General features: G+C 40.6%; 1 protein-coding gene across 3 annotated transcripts in view; it reads right to left on the reverse strand.

Moving 5' to 3' along the window:
• Positions 1-13,019, reverse strand: part of LOC110983287 (polycystin-1-like protein 2) — a 31,123-nt gene extending 18,104 nt beyond the window's left edge. The window contains exons 1-17 of one of the 3 annotated variants that reach the window (XM_022242423.2): positions 12,875-13,017; positions 12,365-12,481; positions 10,829-10,942; positions 9,672-9,920; positions 8,519-8,644; positions 8,184-8,273; positions 7,405-7,641; positions 4,993-5,100; positions 4,716-4,805; positions 4,284-4,511; positions 3,736-4,056; positions 3,042-3,305; positions 2,296-2,430; positions 1,870-2,025; positions 1,576-1,671; positions 1,335-1,376; positions 705-971 (exon numbers count right to left, since the gene is read on the reverse strand). In XM_022242423.2, coding sequence (XP_022098115.2) covers positions 705-971; positions 1,335-1,376; positions 1,576-1,671; positions 1,870-2,025; positions 2,296-2,430; positions 3,042-3,305; positions 3,736-4,056; positions 4,284-4,511; positions 4,716-4,805; positions 4,993-5,100; positions 7,405-7,641; positions 8,184-8,273; positions 8,519-8,644; positions 9,672-9,920; positions 10,829-10,942; positions 12,365-12,481; positions 12,875-12,938 — 2,704 coding nt within the window. In that variant the 5' untranslated portion in view covers positions 12,939-13,017. Of the gene's footprint in view, positions 1-704; positions 972-1,334; positions 1,377-1,575; positions 1,672-1,869; positions 2,026-2,295; positions 2,431-3,041; positions 3,306-3,735; positions 4,057-4,283; positions 4,512-4,715; positions 4,806-4,992; positions 5,104-7,404; positions 7,642-8,183; positions 8,274-8,518; positions 8,645-9,671; positions 9,921-10,828; positions 10,943-12,364; positions 12,482-12,874 lie in introns of all 3 variants that reach the window. The other 2 variants (XM_022242421.2, XM_087138277.1) reach the window with 2 other exon arrangements.
• Positions 13,020-14,811: the final 1,792 nt, after the last annotated feature.

Raw genomic sequence — 14,811 nt, forward strand, 5'->3', positions numbered from 1 at the left:
AAGCTGGCCTAGTCCTAAGCCCTCTTGAAACATTTAGGAAGACCAAGATCATCAAATAAAATCCTTCTGTGTCTGTAAATCATATAGATTCATCCAATTACATACCAATAAATTCATTATCTGAATCCCTTGCTTGGCAGGGGCCTGCAATTGTTGAATTGTCTCCAGCAGGTAGGTATAAGCAGCATTCATAAATACCTCAGACAGTCTCCCTATTCAACAACGTGCAACTTGACCATGTATTAACATTTGATAATGCCGTAAATCAAGCCCTGGCACCTGGATATGAGACAGTTAAATCGATTCTGATTGGTCAAGAGTCTTTGTGCCGCGCCACGCATGCACCAAGTCCAAATAAGGAGATACTTTAAGACAACTTGCACAAGGAATATACCATAAAATGGACTGGGGTGTTCGGGAAAATGAAAGTAGAATTCTAGAACAACATAGTTGGAATTTCATTATATATTGACCTCTTTTGACTCTAACTAAAGAAGGTATTTATGAATGCAAATAAGTATGTGCTTGTTGAGACTGGCTCACGAGAATGAACGCTGATAATGCCCTTGCCTGCAGCTCTAATTTGATTTGTTTGATATTACTGGCATGCTACAAACATGGCATTTTGCTTTCAAAGACTCATTTATTAATTACAGAGGGGAGTGGAAATGGGTGTTTTGTGATGTCCACTGCTAAAAACTTACTGGATTCTTGGAGCAATACCCGCAACGGCCCAAGCATGCCACCCGGATACACTGGCCGAATGAAAAGTCGGCAGTTGAATGGGGATTCCAACCCAGTTATGAAATGGTAAGTCGTCTCTGGTAAGGACTCCTGAAATAAAATTTCCCCGGTACACTCGTCCCTGGTTACCAGTTCATAGCCAGAAGCACAGGGATCCGGTTGCCAACTAACGAACAGCTGATGGGGATCGCCTGACGTCACTTGGAGCCCAAGCACGCTATTCTGTGCTGAATGATACAAATCGATGAAGGATGGTTATCAAAAAAATGAACACATTTTTAAATTCGTTCAAATTATGAAGCCAGTATTTTGAACTTAACAAGACTTCAGTACCAACTGGCAGGCATTTGAAAGTTACACGCTGTATACAGCATAAAGTGGATGCGACATGAGCAAGTATACATAAGAGCTCCAGTGAACTGTCTCATTACTTTCTTTATTACCACTGACGGAGTACCAGCGAGGAACTTTGTCAATATACCGACTAGTATTTCATTTTGGTTTCCACCTTTTTTCAACTGTGATGCAGAGATATTTCTTTCCATACTATGCAATGTTTCTGTGAAGTGGATTTGGAGAATTTGACTTACTTGAGCACTGACAGTTACTCCCAAAGTATAAAGTATCACAACCTGACGAAAGAAACGTTAGTATTGCATTAATTTTCAAGAACAGATGTCCTGTTGCAGTATACACGCTATAAAAGCTTTGAAATGAAATTTAAAGGATAGGCCATTGGGAACAAATTTAGAAAATTAAATGGGGAAAACACGGTGCTTTCAGGGCAATTTGTAAATTGTATACCAATTTATTTTGATTAATCAATCTCACCTGAGCTGCATTCTCCTGTATCTTTTAAACACGTTCCTCCAGATGCACAGTGACATGTCTGCTTGCAATCGGCACCAAAGGTCCCATCGTCACATTCTTGCATTTGATATTTATATAAAAACGAAATGCAAAAAATCTTATGAAATCTATTTTACCCTTTCTTCGTATCCTCCAATCACCGGTTCTGTGTTCAATTCACTCTCAATTCAAATTCCCTTTTATACAGGGGATAAACTAGATAAACGTGTTGCAGAATTGCTTATTACGGTGTTTATTCGACCTGAAAGAGTCTACCTTGCATGCAGTCCAGGCCCGTGTAACCTGCAGCACATGAGCAGCCATAAGGGTCTGGAAGGCAGAACAGGTGTCCCCGGCACGCATCATGATGACGATCTCCACTATCCGAACACCTCTGATCACCATTCTTGCCAAAGACATGACGACCGTGTACTGCAAACCCGCAGAAAATCATAAACCCAGACAAAAAAAGCTACACTGAACACTTGTCTACTAACCTTAGTATTCAATTGATTCCTAGACTGGTTAACGCACCTTTTCTCTTCCAAATGGTGCATGGTATTAACCATACTGGTTTTCTTCACGAACTGTTTTTACAGATGTTCTATGTAGGCCCCAAAGTTGCTTTAAAACACAAGAGTATAATCAATGATAGATCAGTCTACTGCCACCATGTGTTTGGAAGGCTCTCATTTACTGCACCTTGCTCACAACTGTCTCCGCTGAATCCTGGAGCACAAACACAGGTACCAGACTTGTCATGGCATACACCCCCATTGTAGCATTGCCGACAGGTTTTCAGACATGACGGTGGGTCCCACAACCCAGAGGGGCAACCTGACATTTTATGAACAAAGGGTTTACGATTTAAACCAAGACCAACACAAGTAGAGAGCATTTAATGAAAAATGATACATTTTTGTTGGAGCAATTAGTCTGGTACAGTTTAAAGCATTCCGGAGAAAAGACAAATGATATTTTGCGACAAGATGATACCGGTAGGTGTATGTCAGTTGCCAGACAGGATGTAAGGAGTGTCCGATTGCCATGAGATGGACATTTTGCAAGCCAAATCAGGACGCTGATAAAAAGCAAGATCAAGGGGGGGATGAACAGAAATGGGCGGATGGGACGGAAAAAGAACTTTGCAATAGCCAAACAAAAGCCTGGCTACGTGCCTGGTCAAGACGAATACAACCAAGGACAAAGTAAGAGCAATGGATCTGAACGTGCAATTATACACATCAATTGTGAGACTTCTGACTTATGATTTGCACAGTTAGGCCCAGTCTCTGGCTCCAATCACCACTGGTGTGACAGGCAAGAAGTGACAGAACTGGGAATATACCTGTATGAAAAATGCGAGGAAATAGCTTCAAAGAGATAGTACATATGTGTATTCCTGCAAGGCACAAAAAGCACAAAATTTCAATCAACCGGAAACGAACCTCTTACAATAAGTCTCATGATACCGTCCCGTTGTTCATCTTCATGGTCTGAAGCAAAACAGCTGTATAATCCTTCATTTGCCATGGTTACGTTTGGAACCGACACATCCAGGAGGTTGTTCCAAGATGCAATGACGTCATTACCATTATGCCGCCATCTGTAGTTGGTGTTCGGTGAGTTAACATTACGCATTTGCAACATAACAGAGTCTCCGGTACTTGCCGTCTGCGTTCGCTGAACAGGGCGGAGGTGAATGTTGTTTCCTAAGGTTTGACAAATAAATGAACTTCAATTAGTATAGGTAAGGGAGATTATTCTAAAAGCGAAATAACAAACCAATTTCAAATATTACTGCAAAGAATCAGCATCCCCAAAATTGACATCAGGATAATAGTTTACACTATGAAACAAATTGACTGTCGGCAAAATGAACTGTTTTCCAACCGTTTAATTAGAGTTCCTAATCACTTCTGAGGCTTTTGAGGATCTGAATGACTTTGAACACACCTACTCAAGGAAAGGCTGCTCGAATAACAAAAAATCAAATTTGTACAATTTTTCCCTGCAAATATCAGAATGCACTCACTTTGAAACACATTTTTATATTATAAAACCGACTACAAAAACCTAGTATTTATGTACCTCTCACAATAATGATTATGTTCCAGATGATACCTTGAAATTATGTCCTACCTTTTGATAAGATGACGATCTGTATCCTGGTAATAACGTTGTTATTCAGTGCCTCCGAGTAGAAGACACCGGTGCGATTCAATCCACCCTCCTCTGGTAATCTCAGGGCCAATCTGGCTGCACATCCCGTCGACGGATCAGCCACAACCAAGGACCCCGACGGAAGTTCTTGACTAGTTTCTCCTGTTGCCAGTTGGCGACCAAACGTTACAGCGTTTGTGATGTCGCCTGCACCTCTGTAGGCTGTGATGGACGAACTGTTGTCTCCAGTTTCACCGAGGAGAGCGGGATTCGCAACCAGAGTAATATCCACAGCATTTACTGTAGTTAAAAAAATAACTTTGCGCAAGGTTTAACTTTTAGCAAAGTCTTGTTAGTTGATGACTTAAAAGGTACTTCAAGCCAATATAACTGACTTCAGATTTTAATTGAAATCATTTTCCACATTACTTTCTTTCTTAAAACCCTGAAAAATAAATCAGTCCTTACATTTTACAACACAGTTATTTTGTTCTTGGCAGATTCAACATTAATTCAGACATATTTACCAGCTTGTTGGAAGTCACACGTCGATACTGTCACCTCACACAGTTTAAGGCTTACACCTCCCGGTATAGCAACACTAACATACCGGGCAAGCACAGGCGGATCGCAGGTAAACTCTAACCAGTCATTGATGATGGCCTGACTTCTGGTCACCGGTGTGCCACACATGATGTTGTCGGTGTGAACTTCGCTCAGGCCCGCCTGTACCATAGCATCCTGCAAGTTTGGTTCTCCAGTGGAAAGTACAGAATTTTCAGTCATAATTTGATTTTGTCTCGGCATCTAAATTGCTTTTACTAGTTCATCTTTTCTTGCGTAGCTGTTTCAACAGGTTACTGCTAATGTTTGATTCTCTAATTCCTTGTAGAAGATAAATAAACACAGCAACACCCCAACCAACAAACAAACCAAAATCGACAACTGATTCTCCTCACCTGCTGAACTGCCAGTATTCCTGATGCGAATTTTTCCAAGGCAATTATTTGACTCCAGGTCAACTTTCCACCATGGGTTCTCTTCGTAATCTGAGTAGATTTATAAAAACACAAGGGCTGTAAATTATCGGTTTTAATGCTAACAGTGGTTTTAACACGAGTTGAGGCAGTCACAAATCTGTAAATCGTTCAAGATAGGTGGGTTTTCTGAGTCCAATTGCGACGGAAATTGCTGGGCAGGCTAAAGTGATAAGACAACTTGTTGGAGGGATCTTACTTGTGATGCTGCAGAACGGTTCTTCTGGGAGCCCATCGAATGCCCTTCGAGCATCCTGTCCACTCATCGTAGAGCTCTGATTTGTCAATTTGCCAGTCAAATTGAGGGCTGCTTCAAGAGGCATATCAACAGAAGGAGAAGGGCACATAAGATGAATCCAACAATATCGGAGCACAAAAATGTCATGCTTAATTAATTGGCATTTCAATACTAGAGTGGATGGATATACGAAAGCAAACATTGCAAAATAGTAACTATCAGCCCAGCTCACACAACGTAAGAAATGCATCTGTCATCTGCCTGTAGAATAAAACTAACTACCAGCCAATATTTCTTCAAAATAGATTCAAAATTGATAAAATTTCTTTCTTTCCTTACAACTGTCGGCGCCCCCTTGCATCCTAAACTTAAACTAACATTATTAAACTCATTTGATATATTTATGGATGAAAGAAAAATAAATATATCAGAATTTTTGTCGGGTAGTCCTTCCTAATGTGTTATGTTTTGATATACTAATTCCATGTCACTTTTACTTGTCCATATGGCTCATTTTGGTAAGAGTTCCATATACTGACATCACTTATTTTCCCTTGCAGGGGTTAATAAGCCACCAGATAGTGACAGTGTAACCTAGAAAAATGGATTCCACAGGGAACTGGCAAAATTACACATCAAACTTAAATTTATTCTAGGCTACAACAGAATGTGTGAGAAGGGATTGCAGGATTAGTGGAAGGCAGAGGTAGGCTAAACTTCTAAATGACTTACAACAGAGATATTTGTTTTCACAAAGATTAAAATGGAAGAGTAAATCCATTAACAAAAAAAGAAAGAAAAGATAAAACAGACCAATCCTTTAACACTACACCTTAGCTCAACTCATTCAATCAAGACTATTTGAACCGTACCAAGAGAAAAAAACCTGAAGCCCAAACTAACCCTTAAAAATTAACCGACAAAACTCCAAGAACATGTAAACCAAAACCCGACACAAAAACCAACATATAGTGTTTGAGATAAGTCACAAAAACATTACACTCAAGTGTCTACTATCAAGCCCCGGTGGCAGACCTCACAGGCAAAGCAGACTTCTAGTGTTAGGCTGCCCTTATTAAATTCTATGGTTCTCATTTATTTTACCACTTGAGGTAAGGTTGGTTGGTCGAAAAAAAAAATCCTTAACAAAAAAAATTCCATGTTGCTGGTGTAGGGCTATGCACGAACCTCAGTGGGCCACGGAAAGGTGCGGTATACTGAACGTTAACGCAAACGCAGACCGTAGCTGTTGGTCGTTTGCAAAATTGTAAGTTTTCAGGGCTTTTGTTTTCAAAGGTCATGTTGGCCAATTTTTCTCCTGCAGTCTTTTTTGGGGTTTAGGTCTTTTTAGCAGGGTCGGCGGGGAAAAAAAGCTTTTTTTTCCGTGATCGGGAGCCCTAAATAGGATCGGTCGGAAATGAGAACCATAGAACGTAAAAAGGGTGCCCTTATCCACAAACGAAGAAGAGAATGAGTCTGTCTGTGTCCTCTGGCTGCCAGTCTGTTAAAGTATCAATGAGGGTAGGACCCCACTAGAAGGGTGGCCTGGGCTCGTGGACAAGAAGTCATCATCATTTTAGACATCACCTGACACTATCTAATAGCCTAGAGGGAGATTACCAAACCCCACGAAGTCAAATTTAGCAGTAAAAATGTTAAATCAGTTAGAACACTGACCATATAGGCTCATAGGGTCTGTGCAGAGATGTTCGTAAAGCAGAACTCTTTCCCTATATGTTTATAATATTTTGCTACTTCTTGACTTTTTTCCACACATATTGATATTTCGTTCATTATTATCACTGTTTTATGAGCATGGGCATAAATGTGATTGACTTGAATTTATACTGCACTGTATATTCGATTCTTAAGTATTTGATAGCGTACCAGCAGCTTCTAAGTACTAGATATACTGTGGATATCATCATGGATGTAGGCCTACCGAGAAAAGAATCGGTAATGTGGACCCTTACAAAAAAGTTCTATAGAACTCTACAGAATTTTATGGAATGCTCTATAATATAGTTCTATAGAATGCTCTGGCATTCACACTTTTCTATAGAAATTTTAAGGATTGTCTATAGAAAATGATTTTGTCTATAGAATTCTATAGCAACAGTTTCCTATAGCACTATGCAATTCTGTAACTTCTTATAGAACCCTATATACAGTCGACTCTCATTATAAAGAATACTGTCATAACAAAATACTGTTACAAAGAACTGATTTCAGGAATGCCAATTTCTTGAATTGTTATTTGTTTCCTTGTTTCTACACTGCTTTTATAACAAAGCTTGCAAAGTTCTGCTTATTACAAAGTAATTTGTCTGGTGCCTGCAACCATGTTGAAAATCGAAATGCCAATTTTCACACCTGTTGGTGGGAGATCACACGGCCAAATCATCACCTCACAAAGGATAAGAGTCAGATTGCCCGGTGCATCGACGCTGACATAACGTGCGAGCCTGGATGGCTCACAGGTGAATTCAATCCAATCATTGATCAAGGATTGGTAGAGTGTCACAGGAGAACCACACATGGCGTTCTCTGTAGGCGTGGCACTCAGGCCGGCACGGACTACTGCTCCGTATAAGTTAAGCCTAGTGTAGACTGAAATACAAGGTAACAGAACACAGGAATGTAACTTTGCCTTTGTTGGATAAACTCCTGTTCCTCCTTTCCCGGCTGCTTAGAAAAGGGGCTCTCGAAATCTAATCATCCCACTTATTCCCCCATCTTCTTTTCTCCAATGGATTGTTTTTGGCTACGTACCGTGACTCCATAAATAAACAAGAGAGGGCGTTGTGAAAGGACCGCTGTGGACCTCATTCTATGGTATTTAAATGCCTTTAGATGTGAAAGTCTGCTTGGATCCCCAAATGGCAGAGTTTTGTTTTCTCAAAGAATGAATCCATTCAGTTGTTGATTATTTAAAGATGGTCCCATGTGACGTCATAGGAAAAAAGTCTTATACGGGCCTTCATTCGACACTTCCAATGAATAAAGCTGTTCCAGTCGTGTCGACCTATGTACAACAGAATAGTACGTAAAATGGCCTGATGACCATGGCAGATGTTTATTCTCCGTTTTCATTGTTGAGAGGTTTTTAATGTTAAAGGCGTTTATTAGACGTTAAATTCCCAGAAGCTTACCGAAAATATCGTCCATGTTCCGAACAGCAATTTTCCTAATACACTGTGCAGAGGTAAGATCCATCCTCCACCACGGGTTTTGCTGAAATTCTGAGATAAAATCATTTTACTTATGGTCACATGTGTTAGACTAGGATGGAGCTTAATGGAACAAATTTGACGTTTGGTGAAACCTGGGTGCTAAAACGGCATAAAAATAAGTAAAGTGACCACCAGCTCCAGGGCACACTGTTCTTGGAATTCAACGTATCCGAGCAAAGAAAGGGAGTCATAGATCTGTCACTTATCAGATTGCATCATCGCTTTCAAGTCGTATCCAGAAGCAACACGCGTACCTGTTCTACTGCAGCTTGTGCCCTCATACAGCGACAATCCATCTACGGCTCTTGCGGAGTCCCACCTATCACCGTTTTCTCTATGGGTAGAACTCTGGTCGCTTTGGCTACCAGTCAAACTTAGAGCTTCGTAAATTTTCGTTAAAGACAAGAACGAAAACAAGAACCATTCATAACATATCCATGTGCCAGGCTCACGCTATACGTATACGGTATGTGATATTAGTCATGATTGCTCATTTTTCTCGGGGTAGGCGATAAGAACTTTTGGGTGGAAAACACTCCGTAGATTGAAGGTGTTGCAGATCTAGATCATAGTTAAAAAAAAATGGAAAAATTGATTTTCTCCCAAAATAATGCTCAGAAATGTTGAGTATGTTTTATTTGTAACAAACTAAAGCTTAGAACGTAAATTTTTCAAAAAATGACAGACTTCCTTTCAATCCGAAGAAGTGGCGCGGAAAACATTTTGATCACGTAAAGACAACTGCTTTTTGTTTCTGTCCAGTGGGATTTAACAAAGCAATTAATATTTAGTTTATTTGACACCTTTTAACAAAGGGAAATGCCTATAAGATTTTTGGTAATGAATTGAAGAGGGTTCTGTTAAGTTACGCTAAAACCGCTTTATTTTCCGTCGGCATACTGGATCCTAAATGGGTTTAAAGGGGTAATGTTACAGAAACAAATAAGACGGACAGGTTGTTAAAAATTGTCAAAAGTAAATTGAATAAGTTCAACGGCTGTTTTTGCTGAAGCAGACTCATTCGACTTTTAATACTGCACAATTTATGAAACAGCCATCGCCTTCTGAAATAAGGATCAGTATCAAGTTTCCAAAGAAGTTACCAACTTAGAAATCAAAACAGTATGTGATAATTTAAGACTTTACTTGCAAGATAATTAAAATTCTATTGGAACAAAAAAACGACGTTTACGAAATGAAAATATGTCCTCAGCGCAATGTAAACTTCAAATAAAAATATCAGCGTAAGTAGAAAGTACTTTGATATCAAATGAATGATTTGTGGCTCTGTAATGTTGGGAGAGGGTGAATATTATGCTTGGTTACTCTTGTTTTCTTTTGACACACTGATCGCGCGTTAGCTGTGACTTGAGTGTGGTGCTACCTTCGCTCTACCTTGATACCCACCTGTTGATGGAGTATCAACCGTATCCGTCGAGACCTCTTCCACCATGAATTCGGTCAACTGGATGATAATATTTGAACCACTGGCAGGGATGTCCACGCTGACGTATCGTGCATTAACGTACGGATCAGGTGTGAAATCCAAAACTGCTCCGCTTATAGCCTGCTCTTCTCTAACGCGTCCTATTTCTCGGTTTAGCAGATGGTTGGCACTCATTCCAGCACGGATTACATTGCCTTTTAAGCGTCTTGCTGTAATTACATCAGTCCGTATATATACATTTTATCAATGAGTTAATGGGACTATTCATAAACTGATGAGAGGATTAATATTAGTCTGTTTGGATAATGCTTTATCACAACCATAACCACCCAATCCACTGACCTATGACGAGTTTCGATTTCACATGGCTCTCTTTTACCGGGGCCTTAATTCCTAGGGGGTATTCATTAGGTTTTATTACACTGTAGAAACAGCTTTTCAGTCGGCCTCTACGGTTGACCAGGGGGATCGGAGTACAAGTCAGCGAGTCGCGGAGGTTGTTCACCTTCCATCCTCCCTGACCCGTTACGCCACTGAACAGAGAGGAAGTGATGGCAAACGTGGCCAGATTGGGAACTACGAACGATCTCAATCCATGGCCGTTTTCCCAATACTCAACAGCGGCTCCGTCTCAGGCTTCAACTGTTTTTTTTTAATAGCTGACTTTGAAGTTGTAAGCGCAGCAATCAGTCTAATAGCGCCACAGAACATCAAATAAGATGCAAGAGAGCCAAAAAATTACAGTAATCCAATGTAATTTAAACGCTTCAGGCCCACAATCGGGGATTGGTTTTGGGAACGAAGCCTCAGACGGAGACGAAGTCGAGTATTGGAAAACGGCCCATAATAGTAAGGTTTTACATCGAGTTCTCTTGAAAAATCGGCAGTTCCGATTTTAATTAAGTCCCCGTTAAGTACCAGACACGAATGGTTTTGGCTTCAAGGAAAATACCACGCTAAAATATTGTATTTGATCCATTGACGAAAATGTAAAAAAAAGAAAAAGAAGATGGCAACCGAAGATGCACAGAGTTAAAGTTAAGTATCATTCAAGGTTTTTTACCGCTCTGCTTCTGGTTGTATCTGCTATATGCCTTCGCTTAACAGCAATACTTGCCAATTACGCGCACGTCCCTTATTCTATTGACTAGTGTGATTTTCCTTAAGCAGTAGACAGCGCCTAGATCCACCTTCCACCACGGGTTGACACGGTCAGATGGATCTTTCCATCCTGTGTGAAGAATAATTATGTTAGAGTTACTTTTTTTCAACGTGTATTCTGATAAAACAGAGCCAAAATTTCCTGCAAATAAAACAGCGGTGCGGCCCACTCTGCACCGGTATAGGGTCAGGTATACAGGTTGTATAGGTCGCCCGAGCAAGCGATGCGTGTGCTGCGCTGGGGAAGCAGGTCGAGCCTCAGTGAAGCAAAAAGGTGCGTGAGCAACGAAGACGGAGACAGCTATCTTCTGGGCTGTTGTTACTTCTTTGTTGAGTTCCTCGTAATTCTGACGATCCCCTGACGAATCTTCATAATAAGTTGTTGGAGTGGAAAACAGGAAATCGCCGCCTCGTACACTGACTATTGGCAAGAACGTTTATGGGGCTTCGCACTCGACAACATTTCAACATTTTGGCTTTTTTTTCGTCAACGACCTTTTGGGGAGAGCAAAGGTGAGCTGACAGACTTCGTCTGCCATGAATTTTGCCAATAATGGGCTTCGACTGAAACGGACTAAAACAATCGTATTTGACCACAATGCACTGCCGGTATTTCAACAAAGCAGTCGGCACAGGACATTTTTTTTTATGTTGGCTCAAGGCTGAAATGACGCTGCAATGACGTCACAGTGTCCTTTCAACATTGAAACAGTGTTGGAACAATAATATGTCGTGCCCACTTGGAACTAACACCAATGATAACTTTCAACGCAAATCGGAGAGAAAAACATTCGGAAAAAATTGCGGCTTTCCGACCTCGCCTTAGACTTGATGGGGTATTGGGCCTGTTGAGGATGGGTCACGTGGTAAGAAAATTTATTTGTCATCGTCTTTTTATTTACATGAAGGATTCCTCAAAGAACAAGATGCACTCCACTCTTTGGTATAATATTTTGAGGTAACTTCTATTCTGAATCCTTATGAAAAGCCGTTTTAAGGGCAGTGCACATGCCCAATACAAAGAGAAACGTAAGCACGCCCTCTATCTTCTCACGAACAAGAAATAATTTTTCTGTACGCCACTTGATAAACGTATTTGTTCAACACTAGGCCTACTAATACTATTTAAAGAGACAAACTATAATGAAATTGGGAAAAAGTAACAAACAATGCGTAAATAGCTTCAAAAATAAAAAAAATCTGAACTTATGCTGAAATACGATTTCTTCCAGCAATTACATTGCAAGAAACTAGACATGCAGCTTCCGCCTTAATATTCAACCCATCTCAATCAGACAATGTTCGTTCGTAGCCAGCACTCAACGATTCGTAAACCTACGCCGTAAAGATGGGAGCCTCTCCCCCGATTGCTGGGGAACAGTGAATATGGCAGTGTCCGGGAGTTACTCTGAAGCAGTGATAACGCACGCCTTCAAGAAAAGCACAAGTCAATTCTAGACACGGCCTTACCCATTGGGATTAAAACACTGACCTGTATGTGATATGGTTTTAAGCTTCCTATCCACCGCTGATGACGCCCCGGCGTATCGCCCTGCGTCGGAGCTCTGACTTGTTATAACTCTGGCGCCCCGTAGGTCAAGAGCTAGTCCTGCATGCAGTATCCATTGTAATTTGTGTTGGTCATTGTAAAATATTCATGAATTCCGGCTTTTAGGCTAAAGATTGATGATATCCCGACTGTCCAAGATGTCCAACTTTGCTGATAATTTTGGTTGATTTGTAAGAAGATACTCACTGGTTCAGCTTGACATTTTCAAATTTTGCTTTAAAATGCACATTCAGAAATACTCTCTCAAAATGTTTTGTCTACTCATAAAATGAAGTCCTACCGACTACCGAAATGATATGAGCACCAGTTATTTCCTGGCATAGGGCCTACGCCTACTTTTAGGTAGGCCTCCGATGTGAATATGTACAGCGGCCAGAGGCAGGCTGGTGCTTTTTGCTTTGAAAGCGATGTAAATTGTGTACAGCAGCCTACCTTGTTTAAGGGTGGAGAGAATGTGTAAGATGAGAAATGTACTGAGATGAGTCCTGAACATCATGATCTCATCCTGTCTTGTTGAAAAAGACACGTTAAACTCATGCAACGTGAAGGGGAATTTACGATGCACGCAAGTGCGTAAAGAACTAGTCGATGCCACGCTAAACGCGTAAAACGCGCGTCTCCTGCGCGCGCGGAGAGTATGCAACTGATGGTCGTAATCAAAGATTATATAGCGCCGCCTAGCGGCGCAAGATGGGTAATTCGGCCATAAAGGTGTTATCACGATGGGTGCCATTCGAGTGTGAACGTTCATGTGTGTGCGTGCCTGTCGCAGTCGTAGTCCAACCAGAATGGCGCCCATGTGATAACAACGTTTTAGGCGTATTCATGGTGAAGTTCCCCATCTAGCCCCGCTACGTGGCGCTATACGATCTTTGGTCGTAATGCACGTGCTCATCATCCAGAACTGAATTTAGGAAATCTCATGTGAGGTTTTGATGCTATCAAAAAAATAAAAAAATCTGTCAATTGACAACCAATGTTGTATCCTACCTTTAATATCACACTTTTTGAAGTTTGGCGTAAATTGGCTGATTTTATAGAGTGGCTGTAAAACGTCCTGATAAATTTCCCAAATTCATGTTAGGAACGAAAATCTGTTTTCTAAGCTGGTTAGTTTGGTGGGATCTGATGCCAAAAGTTGGACTGGAGTGGTATCCCTGGCTAGTTCTTCTTTAAATATCAGACTGAAAAAATTCAAAATGCTCTGAAGTATATGGCAGAACCAGAAGAATCGACCAGAGTCGAAAGCGACATTATAAGCAATAGAATTGTACTCCACTGGCCCATTATAAGTTATACCCCATCTGAAAAAAATGTCCAGATGTCACCAAGCGTTCCACAACTTCATGGAATGCTCATTATGCGTCTACATGAACTTCATTCGGACGACTGTTCTATGACACCATTCGCAGAGAACACTTCGTGTACTAGCGCTAGTCCAAATTCTAATTCTGGCCGTTACTTATCGTCAGGGATGAAATTGCCAGTTTTAAAAATATCTGAAACTTCATATTAAAAATATATAAGACGCATTTCTAAGCTTCCTGTACCGATATAAATGCTATTAGATTCAAAAAGTCAGAATTCAGACAGAAGTCTTAAATATCCGGCCTGCTTATTGTTTCTCTTTGCAATGCACGTGTGGCCAGAATTAAAGCATAGAGGAAGGACACAGAAGGAGTTACAACTCTGGCACATCAAAGTGCTCGATGGTCATCGCTGCCCGGTCAGATCAGCCGAACAACAGTAAACATTCCAAAAATGCCTGATTACTGCCTGCAGCTTAGCCGGAAAAGTGGGGCCAGTAATATCGTAGCAATATTTGTGGTGCTTTCTTTGCAAATTAACTACAACTTATCGCAGTGACCGGGAAATAGAAAGAAAAAAATATCAAACGCTAGATTTACTTTTACCGTCGTGAATGGTATTTTGATGCACTTTTCCATTATCCATGCAATGTTTGTTATTTTGTCACTCCAAAACATCAGTTTTCAAAGTCTTTGTACGAATTTGGCTAAGACTGGCCAGCAACATGTTGTCCACCACAGGACAGTTAAGTTCATAAGAAACAAAATGCGCTATTTCATCACAAGGAGTGATTCATGAGATCTCATAAAATACCTTTCTGTATAGATGCCGTAATAAAAATGATTAAAATAAACAACTTGGCTATTTATTCCCAAAACAACTCCAGAAGAAAGCGTTTGACAAGGGCAATGACTGCACATGAACACTTTGGGCCCACAGCCTAATACAAGCAACTGCGCATGCGTTAAATTTGATTTTGTTGTCAAATCATACCAAGCAACAACGATGGCACGAATATTCAACTTTCTATACTGTAGTAACAACGTTTTAAGGATGCGGAT

This window comes from Acanthaster planci, linkage group LG06 (assembly GCF_054643075.1).
Source record: "Acanthaster planci isolate LZ-2023a linkage group LG06, COTS_SCS, whole genome shotgun sequence".
Classification (NCBI taxonomy): Eukaryota; Metazoa; Echinodermata; class Asteroidea; order Valvatida; family Acanthasteridae; genus Acanthaster; species Acanthaster planci.